The sequence below is a fragment of the Cervus elaphus genome, chromosome 1 (genome assembly GCF_910594005.1).
Source record: "Cervus elaphus chromosome 1, mCerEla1.1, whole genome shotgun sequence".
Lineage (NCBI taxonomy): Eukaryota > Metazoa > Chordata > Mammalia > Artiodactyla > Cervidae > Cervus > Cervus elaphus.
The window spans coordinates 16,380,991-16,401,846 of record NC_057815.1 but is presented as its reverse complement, the minus strand read 5'-3'; the positions used below and the strand labels follow the sequence as shown (position 1 = coordinate 16,401,846).

Genomic DNA, 20,856 nt, shown 5'->3' with positions numbered 1-20,856 from the left:
AGGAATGGAAACAGGAGTCCGGGGCGCGCCACTCGAGGGGCGGAGCAGTCGCGGGGTGGGGGCGGGGCATTGTGAGTCACGTGCCTGCTCTCTGAGGCGGGCGCTGGGAGGAAACTCTGTGTGTGATTGGTCCGTCGTAACCAGGTGACCGAAGGACGCGTTCCGGTTGGCAAGGACCAGCCAGGCGAGCGGCTTTCAGTCGGGAGGCGGCGGCGGAAGGAGGAGGAGCTCCGACCGCGCTCTCTCCCGGCAGTGGCTGTGCGTCTCAGCGCTTGTCGGGTCCCCACCCCTTTTAAATAAGCCGGGCTGGTCGCCGCCTTCACAGACTAGTTGACTCCGGGGAGGCGGCGGCGGCGAGACAGCGGGGGTGCGGCCGGGCCCGGAGCTCTGCCCCGGGCCCGGCGGCGGGGCGGACAGGAGAGAGGCAGGCGAGGCCGCGTCTACATGTGCGGCGCAGCCCCGGCATAGCGCCGGGGAGGCGCCCCATGGGGAACACGCTGACCTGTTGCGTGTCCCCCAATGCCAGCCCCAAGTTGGGCCGGCGCGCGGGGCCGGCGGAGCCAGACTACGAGTCTGAGGTCTACGAGGCGGCGGCCGGAGACCCGGTGGCCGTAGCACCGGCGCCGGCTGCCGTGGAACCCACCGAGTTGGATTTCCGAGCGGGTGAAGGCCACCACCTGCAGCACATCAGCGACCGGGAGATGCCCGAAGGTAAGGAAGCGGCCGGCGCGCCTCGCCCCTCGCGGGGCCGGCCCCGTCTGCTCTCGGGCTTACCTCTGGCCTCCGCCGACCCCCAGGTCCCCCGGGAGGAAGCCGCCGCCTAGGGCTCCTTCCTGCCTGGAGTTGGCTCTCTCGGGGCTGGGCACCAAGGACGGAGGCTGGCCCTGCCTGGCGTCCCCACCCCTTATTCTTTCTCCGTCGCGTCCGGCCAGTCTTTCTCCCTCTTCTCTACCCGAACGCCCAATTCTTCCTCATTCCCTTTTCGCAACCCGACCCAAGACCCTCAAGTCTGTGGCTCCTGTTCGTGATTCTATTTAACATCTTGTGGGACTTTGTAAAGACTTTCTGATGTATTCTCTCTTTTCTCAATGAAAACTTAAATACTCCCAACTTCGGCGATATCCATCCCATCTTCCAATCCTTACCTATTCAGGTGGTACCTAAGAGAAGGAACGAGGTAAGGATCTAGATACACTTCCACTCGTTAGGATAGTTGATACTCAGGACAATTAAGACAGATTTTAGGGTTTGTTATTTAAAATCAAAACTGCTATCGACAGAGTTAGTGTGGCGTTAAGTAATATTCTGTCTAGAGTTGTCCTGATTGAAGCGACCTTATTCTAACTATAATTTGAAAACGATAAGAGGGGTCTTAAAATAACTGAACGGTGTGAAACGTTACTGCAACGGCTGCAGGGAATAGTTTTGTTGTTGTTGTTGTTGTTTTTACCCAAAGACGATCCCACGGAGCTCAGATTAAGATTCCCACTTTGACACAAAAATGTCTTCAGCTCCCCAGCTTTAACCAACTTCACTTGCATGTTGCCTCTTCTAAGGGAGGATTGGGGGTGGTTCCTGAGACTGTTGGTCAAAAGTTTCAAAGGAGAAAAGAGAAATTCAGACTGTAATTTGTAATGCAAAAATTTGGCAGTTGAGATGGCAGATCCTGCAGGAAAGTTGTCTCCATGGCTACCTCTCCTTCCAACCCCCTCCTGCCCGTGGAATCCTAGTCAACTTTTATAACGTTCAGGGAAAATTCTGAAGACGAACTGGCTGGGGGTGGGGGTGGGTTGTCATGGAGAAGAGGAGAGAGAGGAGAGGAAATGTTTGATTTTTTTTTTTCCTCTAGAATTTTGAGACTGGACGGCTCTAGGTTCTAAAAAAAAAAGATTCTGGATAACACTGTGGCTCATTAATCAAGACTGTGTTCTTTAAAGTAGAAAACATTGTGCCGTGAAGATGTTAAAGCCCCACTGGCCCACTTGTTTCATTTAAATGCCAGAGAGTATTTCTTTATTTCATAGAGGATATGTCTTATAGCTCTTCTATTTAAATTTTATTTGGGTTTACTTAATTTCTTTCAAAGTTAGAATAGGTAAGCCTGTGAACTCACCCATATGATGGACATGGCTTTGTAAGTGGAAAGTACTCCCTTTTCAGAATACTCAGATACTGTGAAAGCACAAATTAATGTAAATTAATTGTAGCTTTAAAAACAAAGCTTGTGCATACCTGTGAAAACTGCTCAGCTTGTTGCTATAAGGTAAGCCTCTAAGTGATTTTAAAAAACAGTAGTAGGCTAGTGTAGGGAGACCAAAATTGGACTTCTGTATGATTCTTTTACGATTTACAACATATTTTCGGGTGTATTTCACCTGACCCTTCCATCTATAAATAAGGCCTGTGAATATTCTCCCTGTGATGCCAATGAAGAAGCCAAGACTTAGAGCTCTGAAATAACTGTGTAACATAGCTACTGAACAGAAGAGACAGACTTGAGAATGGTAGATACACCAAATTCAGTTGTTGGGTGCTTAAAAAAAAGTTTGGAATGCACTTTTTATTTTATAATTTATCCATAAGATAGGCCTGACTCAACTTCAGTTTGGTTATTTCCATTTGAGTTTATTGTTCACAACTCAGAAGCAACACATACCTCTGCATTCTGTGTCTGTACATTTCTTACAATGGATAGGAATAAAAGAAGTCGTGAAATAGCCTCAATTTACCAGTCAGGTAAACATGTTGGTATATTTTAAAGAGTTTGTTCTGCTGACTCAAATTGAAGCCGAGAATGCCCTGGACAGAGGGACATTAGGAGAAACCGGTAAGGGGGCAGGTAAGGTATGAAGCATTTAGTGAGGGGGAGTGCTGAGCCGGGAACTAGAAAAAGAGGGTTCATGAGCACAGAATTTACCTTTTTATGTTTGACATGATTGTGAAAATTTTACTTAAATTTGTCTCTCTTTTTTGGCATTCAATAAAGTGATGAGAGAAACCTCAATTTCAGCATTTGCCTATTATTAAGTTTCCATAGATACGAGGTCAGAACACGAATGTAAAGTGCAAGCACATTGGAAGTTTGCTTTTAATGTTTTTATTTCAGACAATTTTATATCAGTTTCCCTGGAAACTGAGAAATACCTGCATTGATATAAAACATTTTGGCTTTTCTGCAATGAAGAATTATTTGGTTACTTAGACAAAACCAAACATAAATGATGCTGTGTGTTTTTCTTCAGAAACCTTTGAGAAGAACATGATTTCTTCAAGCTGTTTCAGTTAACTCCTACGAACCTAGTATAAATATCAGATAGACTCAAAAGAATTTTGTGGCTATCTTGCCTTTAACAGTGTATCTAATGTAACTGATGTTACTGTCAATAATAGAAAATAAGATGCTAAGGTCCTATTATCTGATTTTATTATTATGCATCAGCTTTTCAAACAGCCTTTATATTCTCCTCTTAGGAACTTTGCTCATTCTCTGGTGCAAGCTGCTCTCTCAAGTGATTCCTTCCTTCCATCCTCCAAGGAGCGGGTAGGGAAGGAATTGACAACGTAATGGGGGAAAACCTCTGAGCAACAGGTTTTTCCTCCTTTCAGTAGCTATTATAAACACTTTTTTTTTTTTTTTTTTTTACTTTTTTGATACCAGTAAACATTTGGGGTAAAAGATTTGCAAAATACTAAAAAGTCATTCACTCATACTCAGAATATCCAGAATTTTCATTAATATTTTGGTGTTGGTTCTTCCTGAACCTTTTGTATACGAATAAACAGAATGTTGTGTTTATTGTATGAGATCGTTCTTTGTGTGCCACATTGTAACTTTCTCTTGTAAAGTGAAGACGGGAAGCTCCTGGAACCGTGCTGACACCTGAAGCGTGCCCCAGGATGTATTTCCACGCAGCTGCATGTAGCTGTGCAGTCTGCTTTTTACCACCTGTTTAATGGTTGGAGCATCATTCATTTACCCACCCTTTATGGTTGTCTTTTATAATCTCATTATATTGCTTTAATCTGGGCACAGACATAAAAAGTGATGTATCGTACTTCCCTGCAGAATTCTGGTCTTGTGGCTTTGTCTTTCGACTTAATTAAATTCATAGGGTGAGTCATTTTGTAGTTAAGGTATTTTAACATTAAATGTTCTGTCCCCAAATTAAAGTTACCATTGATTTGTCACTGAACAGTAGATTTCCTCTCTTAGGTTTTTGTGGGTCTTGGTAACCTGTCGGTGTCTTTGAGTCTGAGTAACTAAACTACCGCTCGAAGAGATCTGAAATTAATGCTGGTCTTGGGTGACAGACCCATCAAAGGACAGCATTAGAAGAAATCTTAGATGATGAAGGAAAATTGGGAGAAGCATAAATGATTTGGGGTACACTGAAATGGATGATTATTGGGCACGATTTAGGGGCAGGACAAACAGAGGTTATACTGACAAAACCCAAACCCTAACTCTGGTCTTTACTTCCTAGAGGTCCCTGGGGCCTGTTGACACAGGAATAATGTCAAGTAGCGAAACACTGAGAAGAAAGAAAAGGATGGTCATGGACTGGGGAGGGGGCAGTGTTACTGGGGGTGGTCTCCTTAAGTGACAGTGAGCATCCTAGGAGTGAAGGGGAGCCCTGTGAGGTCCTCAGAAGGAAATATGCTCAGTGTAGGCAGAGGACAGAAAGAGGGTGGCTGCAGCTGAGTGAAAGAATGCCAGGAGGAATATCAGGGGGTTAAGGCCTTGTGTCTAGTAGACCTTGACAAGAAAAAATATGGATTTTAGTCTAATTGTAATGGGAAACCATTGAAAGGTTATATGCAAGGGAATGGTGATAATTCTTAAAGAAGGGGAAGGAGACGTGGGGAGAGGGGAGGGAGATCAGACGAGCTACTCACTACTCTCACGTGGGCAGGGGTAGAATGAAGCAGGGAGACAAGCTAGGAGGCTGGTGTAGTCACTCAGCTGAGAGCCAACAGTGGTTTGAACAAAAAAGCAACATTAAGAAGGGCCTAAAATAGGCTGACTTGAAGAAACTGAGTGAATCTAAAAGTAGGCTAACAACAATATGAATGGGATAAGTCACAGAAAAAGAAATGCGGATGGCTTTTAAGCGTATCCTCACACATAAGAGAAATGAAAATACAACTACTGTAGCTTGTGTTGGGAGAAAATTCAGAAACTCGGCACTGCATTCTTTGGTGATACTGAGGAAAGTTACATTCATATATTGCTGGTAAAAATGGGAGATTGGTCAACCCTTGAAGGGGAAGTTGGCACAGTCTCACTTAATCCAGAGATCCTACTAAAGGAATTTATTCTGAAGGTATAGGCTGCATATGTTGCATTATCTTCAGTAGCAAAATACTGGAAATAATTCAGATGTCCAGTAAGGGACTGGTAAACTAGCACATCCAGACACTGAAGAATTAGGGAGCTGTGAAGGAGCTCTCTCCACTGTTAATGACTTCATCTGCAGGGGATGTTAACCTGAAAAAAAATGGGGAGAAAATATACACCAATCTCCATGACAGAAGCAGGAGAAATGATATGTATTTGCTTATTAAAGAAGAAAAAGGAAGAACACTAGGAGAAATGCTTGCCCTTGGGTACTCTTATCCTCTTTCCTTTAGTGGGTGGCCTGACTCAATGACATGAGTTTGCACAAACAGAATCGTGTAGGACTGGGAAGCCTGGCGTGCTGCAGTCCATGGAGTTGCAAAGTCAGACACAACTTAGTGACTGAACAACAACAAAGCACTATCTACTTAAGATGTTATTTGGCTGAGGGTGATAAGTGGACATCAGTTTTCCTATGAAATGCTAAATGTTCACTTTTGGCTTTTGAGTTAATTTGTGAAAGCTGTGATGTGTCATTTATTATGCTTTATATAGTATATCCCCTCATGGATTGCAGCCTTGTCATGGTGAAGGGGCTTGTGTAACTCTGTGAAGCTATAGTGTATGGATTGCTCTTGAATTTCATTTGATTCTTATCGTGTTCTGAGTTAGGCAGTGTAGGGATTCTTCTCTGAGGTATAGAATTGTCCAAGGTTTTACTCATTTTTAAAACCTTGATAGATCAGGACTGTAAATTCCATGTACATGACATATAGGGATAAAATTTATTGATGTCATTTTGTGCTCTGCTTTGAAATACTACCTTTTTTCTCGCCCCTTTTAGAAAAATTGTTCATTTTTAGGGTATTAAAGCAATAAAACTTGAAGAGTTAAAACAGTAACATTGTATGATGTGAAATGAAATCACCATAGCTTGCAACCCAGAAAGGTTCCTAAAAGTCCAAGAAGCCCGAGCTAAGTACTCCTTAGAAATACATAAATCCAGGTATACTTACCTGTCTATCATCTCTTGGTCATCATCATTACAGCATTTGATTGAGGATTAAGGTAAGGCAGGACTGAGAACCAAGTTAGAGGCAAGTTGAGAAGCAGTTTGGAAGCCAGGTTGGTCAGAAACTGGGGAAGCAGGTCAGTTGAGGGGGTTGCAGGAGCATGCTGTGTGCCCTCCGGTGAGACAGCCCAGGTCAGCATCTGCTGGCAAGAACCGCTTGGCTAGGGTGTGAAGTGTGGACTCAGATGAAATCACCGGATGACTGTAAGACATGAAATGTAATATTAGCCATAAAACTAATATACTGTACTATTAGGGGTGATAGGGCAGTTCAGTAAATGGAGTAAACCTTTAAGTAAACTGGAGCCCAGAAGTTGGCCCAGAAAATGCTGACAGTCCTGTTTAATTGCAATATATTAAGTGAAAAAGAACTAAAGAGCCTCTTGATGAAGGTGAAAGTGAAAGAGGAGAGTGAAAAAGTTGGCTTAAAGCTCAACATTGAGAAAACCAAGATCATTGCATACAGTCCCATCACTTCATGGCAAATAGATGTGGAAACAGTGGCTGACTTTATTTTTCTGGGCTCCAAAATCACTGTGGATGGTGATTGCAGCCATGAAATTAAAAGACGCTTGCTCCTTAGAAGAAAAGTTATGACCAACCTAGACAGCATACTAAAAAGCAGAGACAAAAGGTCCATCTAGTCAAGGCCATGGTTTTTCAGTGGTCATGTATGGATGTGAGAGTTGGACTATACAGAAAGCTGAGCGCCAAAGAATTGATGCTTTTGAACTGTGGTGTTGGAGAAGACTCCTGAGAGTCCCTTGAACTGCAAGGAGATCCAACCAGTCCATCCTAAAGGAGATGAGTCCTGGATGTTCATTGGAAGGACTGATGTTGAAGGTGAAACTCCAATACTCTGGCCACCTGATGCAGAGAGCTGACTCATTTGAAAAGACCCTGATGCTGGGAAAGATTGAGGGCAGGCAGAGAAGGGGACGACAGCGGATGAGATGGTTGGATGGAATCACCGGCACAATGGACATGGGTTTGGGTGGACTCCGGGAGTTGGTGATGGACAGGGGGGCCTGGCGTGCTGCGATTCATGGGGTCGCAAAGAGTCGGACTCCACTGAACTGAACTGAACTGAAGTCAGTATGTTGGCATTAGTCTCCTCCTGTCAGATGATTTCTTAGTCACTACCCTCTCTCTGATATTTTGACAGGGAAAAATCATTTATTGACAGTTTGACAGCATAATTTTAACACTTTTAGGCTTCAGTAATGCATCTTGTTTGTCCTAAGTGGCCTTTATTTTCATATTTTTAACATCTGCAATTGAGATGGATCTCACGATTGATAGAATGTTAGGTTGGAGGAAAAGTAATGTTCAGTGACCTGGTATTTTACAGGTTTCCTCCTGGGAGTGTTTATATTAAGACCCCAACTTAAATTTTTTTAGCCATCCTTTTTCCACATAAGTCTATCATGCTGTCAAATAAGTTGCAATTTAAATTGGTAATATAAAAGTGATGGGTCTTAAAATATAACTTTAATGATAACCCCTAATCATAAGCTCAAGAATATTTCTCCTGGGTTAAAACATTCTTAAAGATTGCTAGAGAAGTAATTTTAGGAAGAATTCACATATAAAATGCACAGTAATTTCTCAAAATACCTCTAACATTACTGTGTGTGCTTGTGGGAGAGGGGATGAGGGGAAGTGTGGGTGGTAATGCTTTGCTTCAGAGTTGACAGTCTTACCTTTGTGACAGTGAAGAGTACGGTAGGTTTTTTTCATCGTCTCCTTAGACTCTTGGCAAAACAGTTAATGGAGTGTGCAGAAATATTGTGTGTATGTATGAGTTTACTGTCTAATGGCTTACCTGTCAAGTCTGTTATAAAATAGTGATGTAGTTTTCACTGGCAAAAAGTGCAAGTTGTATAGAAAATTGTTATATAGGCTGTAAACAGAAGATTAATATTTTCTGAAAACCTCATGCAAATTGACAGCAGTAAGGCCCTGGTATGTTTAGTATGTATGAATGATAGGCAGCTCACCAAAGTGGAAATGATGCTGATAATTATGGGAAAGTAGTAAAAACTGTGTAATCGAAAGAAATACAGATTAGATCTACAGTGCTGTTCCTTATTTATATTAGTAGAACTTCCCCCCCGCCTCGCAACTGTACAGAGCAGGGGTCGGAACTAAAACTGTCATGATTGGTAGTATTATACATTAATGTGGCCCCACCTTCTTCAGGAAGCAGTTTAGCACTGTACCTTGAGCCATGAAAATGATCTAACCTTTTGGCTTAGACATCCCACTTTTGAAGATCTTTGCTAAGGAGATAAAACCATTATTTATTTAAAAAGCTGTATAACTATAGATGAAAAGTTTCCTCATCAAAGAATAGAACGTTGTAAGTACCTAAACCCCAGCAATAGGGGATTGGCTAAGTCCAGCACAGGAATAACGCTTGATGGACTGTTGTGTATTCATTAAATAGTAAATATGCAACAGTGAGATGTAGAAGGGTTGTTAGTAACAAGAAGACATAAATTATACACTAATTAGAGCTTTTTCTAATGTATAAGGAAAACAACTAAAAGTAAGGGTTGTAAGTCTGTGGGTTAATTTTTAAATAGGGTCATTTTGGCTCATGCAAATTTTTGTTCATGACATTTGTTAAAGGAATGAGCAAGTGACTTTTACCTTTCCCCACCTTCATTGTGATCATCAGTACTGCTGGTTAACCAGGTCTCTTTCAGTTGCAAGTTTGAGAAAATGTCTCAGAATAGCTTAAATTAAAAAATATATATATTGACTTTTATATAACTGGAGTTGAATGAGTAAATTAAGCAGTACTTGACCCAGGAGTTCAATGACCTCACAGCCTATCTCAGTTCTGCTGTCCTCTATTGATCTCTCCTGAAAAGCCTTTCCCCTCATGATGGCAAGAGGAGTGTCCAGCAGCCCCAGACTAGCTAAGGGTCCTAGGGCACCCCTCTGCCTTCTTCTGCTTCTTGGAAAGTTCCAGGAAAGCTGTGATCTGTCAGTCAGTTCTGGGTCATGTGCCCACCCTTGAAACCTCTAGGGTAGGGTAGGGGGAGTGCCAGCTCTTTTCTGATCACTTGGGCAAGTTTACTTTTTTCCTGCATGTTGTCATTTCTTTTATCCCAGCCTTCTTGATTTCTATATATAGATCCGTAGTAGCACATCATAGCATACCTGTAACACACCCTGGTTTGGCAGGGGTGTGTGTGTGTGTGTGTGTGTGTGTTTGGCAGGGGTGTGTGTGTGTGTGTGTGTGTGTGTGTATGTTAAAGCTTGCTTCTCTTTGATCCTGACACTTATTTTCCCTGGACTTCCATTGACTCTTGTTAAATTTTACCATTCCATAAACCCTGATGAAAAATATGGCTACTTTGCAAGCATTTCTGCTTATTTTTTAGATTCCAGTGTAGTCTGTTTACTTTCTGGTACAAGTAAGTAGTCATGAATCCTTTCAGAAGCCTTAGGTCGAAAGTCTGTGCCTGTCAACTTTGTGTATAACTGAAATAATTTATTTTCCCAGTGTCCCACTTTTCAAATCTGTAGGGGGGAAAAAACTTTAAAATAATTTTATGGGTCTTTTACATAAAACTGTTGAGTAGAATATTTTCTCCAAAAACAGCTTAATAAACTCCAAATGCAGTGAAGGAATTTTCACGAAGAACAAAGCAGTCGGTTTAGCTATGTAAATTTCTAGTGCTGGCAGTAACAATTAAATTCCCATTAAACCAGGAAGTCCCAAATTACTGTTCATGCAAAATTCTTTCTTTGGGGAAGAAAAGGCTTCTAGGTAGATAACATTTGTTAAATGCTGGGTCAGACAGAATTCACTATGGGACTGGTTAGTTTTTATTTATTTTTTCATTTATTTTTATTAGTTGGAGGGTAATTACTTTACAATATTGTAGTAGTTTTTGCCATACGGGATGGGGAACACATGGTTAGTTTTTAATATATCAATGTGTATATTCTTTTGATTCTCAGCGATAATGTGTAAATCACGTTGACCACCAAAGTCCCCTTTAAAAATAGGCCAATTATTATGTGGTTTGGGAAATGCTGCCTTAACTGTTGCTCTTTAAAAATCTTGGTCCAGTTTCTTAAAAGATTGTTTAATTGGTTTGAGGTGGACTTCACTAAGTAACTGCCCATAGGGCTTTTACGTTTGTTTTAAACAACAACCTTACTGTCCAGCATGGCAGCCTGTGCTTGCTTGATATTTCTGCCTAAATAGAAGACTGTCCCACCTTGGTGCAAGGTGAACTGCCAGCAGACCCACCTTTTTTATGTAGGTATGGGCAAAATTTTTTTCAAGCAGCCCTTTGATGTGCTCCAGGAAATACTGTTACTGAAGCCCTCTATTAATCATGCAGCATGAAAGGAAGAAGTGAGAGTTTAGCTTTGGAAATAGAGGGCAAAGTTAAAACTCACTATCCTGGAAGTGTTCCTATGGATCAGAACATTGAACTCTTATGTAATCCTCTTAAATCTGCCATGATGAATAGCCCCTAGATAAACGGCAGCCAACTAAATGAGTTGGTTTGTTGAGTGTAGTTGGAATTAGCCATTAGATTGTCTGAAGAACGTTTGCCAAAAGCAGCTCATTTGGTTATAGCATATTTGATTGATCTGGTATCTGATAGTAAGTGACTACAGCATAACTTGCTTCTTGAGACTTCTTGAAATGTGCTAGTAATATCAGCTTAAAGAGAGGTGACTGAATTTTTAATCAATATGTAGGAGGGGAATCACATACATGATTTGCCTAAAAGTGGCATAGATTAAGTGCAAGTTAAAAAAAAAAAAAAAGCCTAAGACATAGCCCTGGTTTTATTCCACATATATGGAGAATTTCTACAATTTTTCTGTTTCCCAATAGAATTTTTGTATTGTTGCCTTTACTACAGTTTCCTTCTTGTCATTACTAAACACTCTTCTTAAGACTATTAAACTTGATTAAAATCAGCGTGTAGCTGTTTTAAAAGTCATGTCTTTTTCTACTCAACTAAATTGTCACACCTTTTTCTTTTTCCTGTGCAGACTTAGCTTTGGAATCAAACCCTTTTGACCACCCAAGGGCAAGCACAATTTTCCGGAGCAAATCTGAAACGGACGGTAAGACAGTGTTTTCCCCCCCTGAGAAAAAGATTGAAAACTGTTTTTGTTTTGTGTATTATAGGAAGATACAGAAAAGCACTTAGAATGGTTTAATTTTTTTTTTCATATGTGATAATATTTTAATATGTGATGTTTTATTTTAATATGTGATGATACATTTTTCATTTAGGTGTCACTGTTTTAATGAGGAAAAACACCCAGACCATCTGTTTATACACTTTGCTATTTCTTTATCAGCAGTCAGCTTGCCACATGATTTAGTTGTGGTCTGTTTTTCCATGCTACTTTGTCCTTTTCCTTTCGCTCCAAGAGCACATGAGGTAAAGATGAATGACACGGTTTAGGTCACAGTTAGGTCTTCATAATCAGTTGTTATGTATGGGAGTCGAGGCTTGTGATTTCGGCACCATTTTGCACAGTGCTCAACCGGGTGAACCTCTCTGACATCCAGATTCATGTGAATTTTTAAGTTCTTTTAAAAGTTCTTATAAGAACTTTTAGCTCTTCAAAGTTCTTTCATCCTGATGTAGTGCTGGGTCAGGGTAATCAGACCAATGTGCCTGCCATATGGGATTTTCCAGAAGGTTATCCTCAGTGTGGGAAACCTTGTGTAAATTTCCAGTGTCCTGCTTGTTTTAAGATGAGAATCAGAAGTTTTTGCACTCCTGCTTGTCTTGCCTGCTTGTCTTCCTTAATATATGTTAAATCCTAGTTTATTTGCTAAAAAGCCATATATGATCAGGTTTTTCGGTTGTTTATGAGAGCAGGAATACCAGAAGTGAACGTTCTATAATATTTGAAGTAATGCAGCACAGTAAAAAATAGAGGGTTCTTTTCCTCTTTTATTTTCATTAGATTACTGGTTTTGATCAAAGGGTCTGTCTCAGGAACAGCCAGACGGAAGAGGGCCAGGCATGGGGGCAGGGCCCAGAGTGTACCACATGTTCTCCAACCTGGGAGCTCCTGGGGTTTCTAGTTTGCATTTTCTTAAAGTGTGTGTACTTTGCCTTGAGGCAATTATTTTTCGTTAGGATTACTGTATTTCTCAGTCTTTTCCAGACTCCTGAGCTGCTCACACTGTAGAGAGACGGTGGAGAGAGTAAAAGAAACACTCTCCCATGCCCCTGTCTCTCCTCAGTCTAAAGGAATTCGTGCTTGTGATGCCATGGGAAAGTGTATGGCCTAAGACCCTCTTTGAGCTTATATTCTTCTGGCCTTTGTTGGAGCAAAACAGTTCTATGTGCTGTCGATGTATGCTCAGTGAGGTCAGCACGTATGTTAAAATTTATAGATTACTTTTCAGTGTGTAAAGAACCTGTATTTTTTAAGTTGGGTGACCAATAAGTGGTTCGGGATGCTTCCAGAGACACGGGTGCTTGACCAGAAACTGGAACTTGGAGTTGTCATCTGTTAATCCTGGTGACTAAAGTACATGTAGAACTAGAAAATACTACATACTGTGCAGCTGGTATCAGCTAAATATCTCACCTGGCCTAATTTGCTTTGTCCTTTTCTTTTGTAAATGGAGAGTCTTTGATTTGTACCTAATACAGAGTATCTGTTAGTATTAGTCAAATAGTAAAACTAAGTTTTTAAATATTATTTATAGGATTCATTTTGCTGGGTGGTTTAAATTATATATTTTGTTGGAAGTTATTTTAAAAAACAGAATGAAATTTTAACTCATTGTGTATATTGGTAATTCATCAGATAATTAGTGACTTATTTGTCTATGGTAGTTTTATCAGAATTCATCAGTTAGTTTTTTTTTTTATTCTTAGTGCGAGAAAAGAGGAAGAGCAACCATTTAAACCATGTGAGTAAATAGTTGAAAAGTTAAGAAATCAATAGTTTGATTAATTAAAAGTATGTCTGCCATGATTCCTAAAAAGTATGATGGATCCAATACTGTTAGCATTTAACCTCTTATTTATAAAATTTCTGAATCTCTAGTTCCTAATTATCAAGTATATTCAGAAAGGTTTTTGACTTAGTAGTACCCTTTTTTTTTTAAGGGTCCTGACATTTAAGTTAAATTTCAATAATATGGTTATAGCATAAAGATCTACCTTAAATTCTTTTGCCTTAAATTTTTTATCTTAGTTTTTAACCAAAGTAATAAAAGTGTAATAGGTAATTTAATTTTTAGCACCGTCCATTGACTTCTTGGCACAACAGGTGAAAGCTTAACCTCCTCGTCCACCGTGATTTTATTTCCCTCCTTCTGGTCCCTTTACATGCATCAGTTTTTGTTAAATCGGAATCACTGTTTACTTTATTATGACTAAGCAAGTATTGTTCATTGCTGAGCCATATAGTTCTCTGTGCCACCTCCTTATACACCTTTCATTCTTTTTCTTCAATATTAATGAAATCTGAGCACTTCTACACTTCTCAGGATAATCCAGTTCTGCTTTTTCTAGCAAACATGATCTCACACAGCCCAACATAGTTGAGTAGCTCCCTGGCCAGTCTCCCTGTTTTCACATTCTTCATTTTTGTTCTGTGGAATTAATTTCCTGACTATATTCACTCTAACAGCTATTTTTTCCCCCAAATGTTGTAACATTTGTCACATGCCTATCAAAAATATTTACCATCCAGAAAACCACATCTGTTCCATTTCTTCTTGGAGACACTCTTCGCCAACCTTTTGTCTTCCTACCTCCTACATACTAATGATTCCTGGACTAGCTCTGTGCCTGTTTTCCTGGGATATCTATGTGAAGTCACCTGGGATCTCACATCACTGCTCTCTCGTGTTGGATCGCCTATGTCCTAGATTCTGTTTCCCTCTGTCCTGTTTTACTGGAGCACATTTTCCTGGAAAAAGGCACATGAGCAAAAATTTTATAAAGACCTAGCCTCTGTGAAACTCCTTCTATTTGATACAGTGTAGAATTCTAGGTCGAAACTAATTTTTGCAGTTTTAGAGACATTTCCCTCTTGTCTTCTCATTTACAGTGTTGCTCTTAAATCTATTGAATTTGATACATTGTATATTACCAAGTTAGTCTTTTCTCCATTCCTTCCTCCTGTGGAACTTTGTAGTACCCTCTGTCTTTGTGGGGTTTTGAAATTTCATAACATGGTTTGGTATAGACCTTGTCACGCTATTGGGGCATTTAAACATGCAGAACATCTTTTCTTCTAGTGAATTTTTTTGTGTGCTGCTTTGGTATTTTCTATTTTTTTCTTTTGGATTCCTGTTAGATGTTGAAAATTTTAGAGCAATATTTCTGTACAGATTTTTTTCCCCTTCTGTTTTCCATTTTGTCTTCTTGTCCTACTTCATGGAGGTTTCCTTGACTCTGCTCTAATCCTTCTATTGAATATATTGTTTTGTCTACCTTATTTTTTAGAGTTCTCTTCCATCCTTTCATTCTTTTTTTCACTGATGCAATTTCTCATCTTTCTGTAGATGTTGAAGATTTTTTTTTAAGTTTTTATTTGCTCCTGGATTTTTATCATTCCCATCAGTTCCTTCTCCCTGCTTTGATCTGTGACTTCTTGGAGGTTTCCCTCAAACATGTGATGGTCCCTCGCTGTCTGTTAAGATCTAATTGGAAGCATCACTTTGCTAACTGATAGACCTCACTGCACAGATTTGGCGACCACGTCTCTGAATTTTGAACCTGCCTTGGGTTCTGTAAGCCAGATTGGTTTTGTTGTTCCTGGCCCAGTCACTCTGTAGTTCCAAGGTTGTGCTTCCTCTGTTATGCCATGTCAGTTACTACTCCTTTATCTCATTTTTTCATCTTTCAAACATCAAAAATCATCTGCAGTTTATCCTGTCTTGGGTACAGCTTTTTTGACAAAATACTTTTAATTCTAATGAGATGATATCTCTGAAAGAAGGTGGGAAAAGAAGTAGATTTGTGGTTGGTCCACTCAAAGTTGGATTTATACTTTGAATGTAAATTCTCAGTTTAAAAGTTTTAATTCAGTATAGTTAATGATACTGACTCAGACAGTACTTTCTATTATACCTACAATTAGAATACTGCACATTTCTACTAAGGCCTTGATAAGAATCCTGTTCAGACTACTCATCCTGCCACATTGGCCATTAACGTGCAGTACTGTGGATGGAGTAGTTTCCACTCATGCACTTCTTGTTGTTTTGTTGCTAAGTCAGACATGACTCTTCTGCAACCCCAGGGACTGTATCCCACCAGGCTCCCCTGTTCATGGACTTTTCCAGGCAAGAATACTGGAGTGGGTTGCTATTTCCTTCTTCAGGGGATCTTCCTGATTGAGGGATCAAACCTGCGTCTCCTGCATTGGCAGGTGGATTCTTCACCCACTGAGCCACCAGGGAAGCCCCACGCTAATGCATAGAATATTACAAAATTTTAAGTTAAAGTCTTAATAATTATTAATAAACACATCTAAAGCTTGTGGAAAGGGGAAGAAAAAAGTGAATTTCAGCTTAATTTTTTTGATGGGTTAAACTCAGAGGCAGTAGGCAGGATGGGAAGATTCACTTGGGTGGAGGCAGAATTTCAACAGGTGCTTGACTTTTAATGATAAGTTTTGGGGGGGATTGTTACTTATTAGTCTTCCAGTATGATGATTTTCTAGTCTTTGCCATTAACACTGAAGTCTACTAAGTAAGCCTTTTCCCTTCTTGTAAAGATTGTAGAAGTCCATCTGTTCTGTCCTTAGCTCTGAATGAAGGTAAATACTCTTCTTCATTGAACATTAAACTATCAGTGAGTGGGTTCTGCTGTTTGATTTTTGTATTTGCATTTTATATCATTAATCTTTGTCAGTGTAGTTTATTGAGGTTTTGAGCCAGTGATGATAAGGCTTTAATCATAAAGGACAGTTACCTTAAATTTTAAAGTGAGATGAGGGGAAAGTAACCTGTTGGCAGCTAATACATCCAGGCTTTGCTCAGAGGCTTTAATTCTGCCATCCTTTAGTGAATAGTAGATGCCAAAAGTTTGAATCGCTTCAGGAGTAGGCCTGGAGAAGCGTTCACTATTTCTTTGGCAGGATCTAGCCAGTAGTCTGTAGGTTACTGATAGACTAAATGAGCGCCCGTAGTCTGTAGGGCTACGTCTGATTAAACTTCTTAAACGTTTCAGCACTAATATTTCCAAAGATAAACAGATATAATTCATAATAAAGAAAAAAGTTTTAATAGAGAAAAACGGGATAAATGTTACCCAAAGCCAAAGCTCTACAAACTAGTCTATATTTTGGTGCATTTTCTTACTATTTTTATTCCCCTCATAGGTAGATTTTATAGTCAGAACTGACTTTTACTGTGTGTAATGTGTCATACTCTTAATAGTGGTGACCTTTTAAAAGATAACTTCATTTAGAATATAACTATTTGAATGAACAGTTTTCATGCTGTGTCTCTTTTGAGATTCTGAAATTACACATTAACCAGATGGCTTAAGGAATATATGAGTTTCAGTTGAAATCATTTCTAGCTTGAAGGAGAAATTCTCCCAAATAGTGGTACTTTTCAGGTATGTTATGTGTAGAACTTTTTGTTAATAAGGAGTAAGTGGCCTTGCCATAAAATACCTGAAACAAGCAAAACGGTGGCTTATACACCCATTTGGATAGTTCTTATTATTGGCTACTGGCAATGTTTATTTAAATGCTCTGTATTTAAAAAAAAACATTGACTAGACTTTCTCCTTGTTTCACCTTTGATGCGTTTGTGGAGGACATGGATAGAGTGTGACAGCGTGGTGAAAACTATTTTAATAGAAGGAAGGAAGGCTCATCTGAATTAGTAAACAAAACCCAAGAAAACCAAGTGTTAAAACTGTTTGTGTTCTGTGGTATTAAAGAATGCTATTACTCAGAGCTACTGACAGTGACTGGGATTTGATTATTGGCCTTTACTTAAAGGAAGAGAATTGTCCTCACATAGTTCAGGCTGTTTTAGTATTTGACTATGGCTGTGTTTTGGGCTCTTCACAAATAAATGGATACTTCTAAAGTGTTTTAAAGATAGCTTGTTCTCTAGAGGGTCTGACAAAGCTCTTTGTCACCTACCCAGCACCACTGCAGATAGTTTGAATGTGTATCATTAGCATGATTTACCTTCCAGTTGTAATCGATCTTAAATAATTGGTCAAATGCTTCTTGATTCCTAATTTGTCCCAGATTCTGTTCTCAGCAGCTGGAGGAGGAGCAGTAAGAATCTGTCACCTGGAGGAGCTTGTTTGCTTACTTAGGAGGGGGATACCAGGCAAGCAGTTGAGACCATGTAACAGGTGGTGAAACAGAGGTGTAAGTGTGCAGAAAGGTAGAAGTTTGGTGGTGTGGCTGCTGGCTGAGGTTTGCTGGAGGTCGATGGGGTCAAGCTTGCTGGGACAAGGAGGAGGAAGAAGCCACTGCAGGCAGAGAGCAGCATGTGCAAGGCAGCAGAGTGCCATGATGAGTGGCAGATAACATGTAGAGTAGAATTAATAAAACTGTGAGATGAGTGGAAAGTATTCTCTGAGGCTCTCCCTTGTGTAATATAATGGCAGTCTTACTTAACCGTGAAATTCTCAGAGCTGCTTTGTCTGTTTCTTGGCTGTGAGAGAATCTTAAAGCTATACCCTTTCATCCTCCAGATAAGGAAACTGAGGCTCAAAGAGATTTATGGCCTTCAGGTCACTAGTGATAGAGCAGCCCTGGCATGCCCAGCCTCTGATTCAAAAACGCTTGTTTCCTCACACTGTCTCCCAAACTAATACATTTATGATTGGCGTTCATTGACTGCAATGAAATGCTCTCACATCGATATTATATAAAGCATTGCATTTTATTGTAGTAAATGAATAGAAATAGAAATCTCCGCTGCATTTCATTGCTTAAGGAAGAAACACTGAAGTCTTACTAAAAGCTTTCTCATTACTATAAAGGCAATTTATAATAGGTGCTTTCCAGGTTCATTTGTGGGTCCTTTTTCAAGAGCAGCAGTTTATACCACATTTCTCAGATCTTGCCTGTGGAAGTGAGAGTACAGAGGTTTCCCATGGAGCTGCACGTGATGCCACACTCAGCAGTTCATGGAGTATAAGGAAAATCTTAATGCTTTATCGTTTGACATTTTAACCAAGGAAAAAACACACTTTTATAGGTTTAACTTACTGTGACATTTTCTTCTATCTCCCTTCCCCTTCAGGTATCTCCAAGGAAGCTTACTAAAAGGTATAGCTCATGCCCAACCATATTTCCAGATGACAGCACAGTCAGCGAGCCTAATCTTAGAACCACAATAAAATGGTGAGTACAACTAGGTTGCCAAGGCTGAGTGGCAGACCCCCTTCATGCTGAAAGCATCCTCGCCATACATTATTTCATTCGTTTGGTTTGTCCTTTTCAGTGATCAGGTTAAGAAACTGGTGTCAACTCTATGTTGGCTTCAGGGACCTCTCAATATGAGTCTTCAGTTTCCATGTTAATCATAGAGTACATGATAGAAGGGAAAGTCAGTTAGCAAGTGAGAAATCCCAGGAAAAATGTAAACCTCATTTGATTCATTTCTATTGTTAAGACAATGTTGAACATAATGAGAAACAGAGGTACCTGTTTATTGTATGTTTCTAGAAAAAAAATTATTTCTTTATGAGTTGGGAGAGTCCTACAACTATGTATACTAGTTTGGAAGCTACCATTAGAAGAAGGAACAGCTTGTCCCCTATTGGCACTGAAGTGAATCTGCAGTTAAATTTAACTGGACTTGGTCAGATTTATCCCACCGTGCATTTTTTTCCTGCAATATTTCTGTAGGAAATTTTACTTCTCCTTCCTCTCCCCCAAAGAGGGGGAAAATATATCAAAACCGTTTTAAGGGGCATACTCTCAAGCTTAATTTCTCCATAGATGAAATTTGTTCAACTGAGATTTTAACTTAATAGACACATTAAATTTTTGTTTTTGTTTTTTTTTTTTTAATTTTTGTTTATATATGTGTATCTCTAACACACTGTATCAATCAAAGCAGAGAACAAAAAAAGAGATGAAGTTTCAGAAACAAGGCTGTGGCCAGGCTTATACTTAAGAAGACACGAACAGTGTTACAATGACGAAAACTATTCCTCAACTTCTGGAAGCCCCTCATAGTCCACAATTGGAGATGCACAGTTCAAAACGCCCTAATCATGGGAATGTTCAAGTTTATTTAAGAGAGAGAATTAAAAACGAAACAGGATGCAGACCTTCCTACCTCCCTTGGGGTTGTCCATGGAACATTAAATAATGTCTTCTTAGCATATGAATGTTGACTTTCCAGAACAGTTTGGGAAATGCTACTTGAAAATATTAGTATCCTAGTTTCATTCTTTTACAAGTGGTTGACCAGCTTTCCCAGCACCACTTGTTAAAGAGGTTGTCTTTTTTCCATTGTATATCCTTGCCTCCTTTGTCAAAGATAAGGTGTCCATAAGTTCATGGATTTATCTCTGGGCTTTCTATTCTGTTCCATTGATCTGTATTTCTGTCTTTGTGCCAGTACCATACTGTCTTGATGACTGTGGCTTTGTAGTAGAGTCTGAAGTCAGGCAGGTTGATTCCTCCAGTTCCATTCTTCTTTCTCAAGATTACTTTGGCTATTCGAGGTTTTTTGTATTTCCATACAAATTGTGAAATTCTTTGGTCTAGTTCTGTGACAAATACCGTTGGTAGCTTGATAGGGATTGCATTGAATCTATAGATTGCTTTGGGTAGAATAGCCATTTTGACAATATTGATTCTTCCAATCCATGAACACGGTATGTTTCTCCATCTGTTTGTGTCCTCTTTGATTTCTTTCATCAGTGTTTTATAGTTTTCTATGTATAGGTCTTTTGTTTCTTTAGGTAGATATACTCCTAAGTATTTTATTCTTTTTGTTGCAATGGTGAATGGTATTGTTTCCTTAATTTCTCTTTCTGTTTTCTCATTGTTAGTATATAGGAATGCAAGGGATTTTCGTGTGTTAATTTTATATCCTGCAACTTTACTATATTCATTGATTAGCTCTAGTAATTTTCTGGTAGAGTCTTTAGGGTTTTCTATGTAGAGGATCATGTCATCTGCAAACAGCGAGAGTTTCACTTCTTCTTTTCCTATCTGGATTCTGAAACTAGAACACTTTCTAACACCATACACAAAAATAAACTCAAAATGGATTAAAGATCTAAATGTAAGACCAGAAACTATAAAACTCCTAGAGGAGAACATAGGCAAAACACTCTCCGACATAAATCACAGCAAGATCCTCCATGACCCACCTCCCAGAATATTGGAAATAAAAGCAAAAATAAACAAATGGGACCTAATGAAACTTAAAAGCTTTTGCACAACAAAGGAAACTATAAGTAAGGTGAAAAGA

General features: G+C 39.7%; 1 protein-coding gene across 1 annotated transcript in view; it reads left to right on the top strand.

Moving 5' to 3' along the window:
- Positions 1 to 262: 262 nt before the first annotated feature.
- Positions 263 to 20,856, top strand: part of LOC122685093 (cyclin-Y-like protein 1) — a 37,564-nt gene continuing 16,970 nt past the window's right edge. Inside the window, exons 1-4 of the mRNA XM_043889740.1 lie at positions 263 to 711; positions 11,445 to 11,519; positions 13,304 to 13,338; positions 18,667 to 18,767. Coding sequence (XP_043745675.1) covers positions 486 to 711; positions 11,445 to 11,519; positions 13,304 to 13,338; positions 18,667 to 18,767 — 437 coding nt within the window. The 5' untranslated portion in view covers positions 263 to 485. The remainder of the gene's footprint in view (positions 712 to 11,444; positions 11,520 to 13,303; positions 13,339 to 18,666; positions 18,768 to 20,856) is intronic.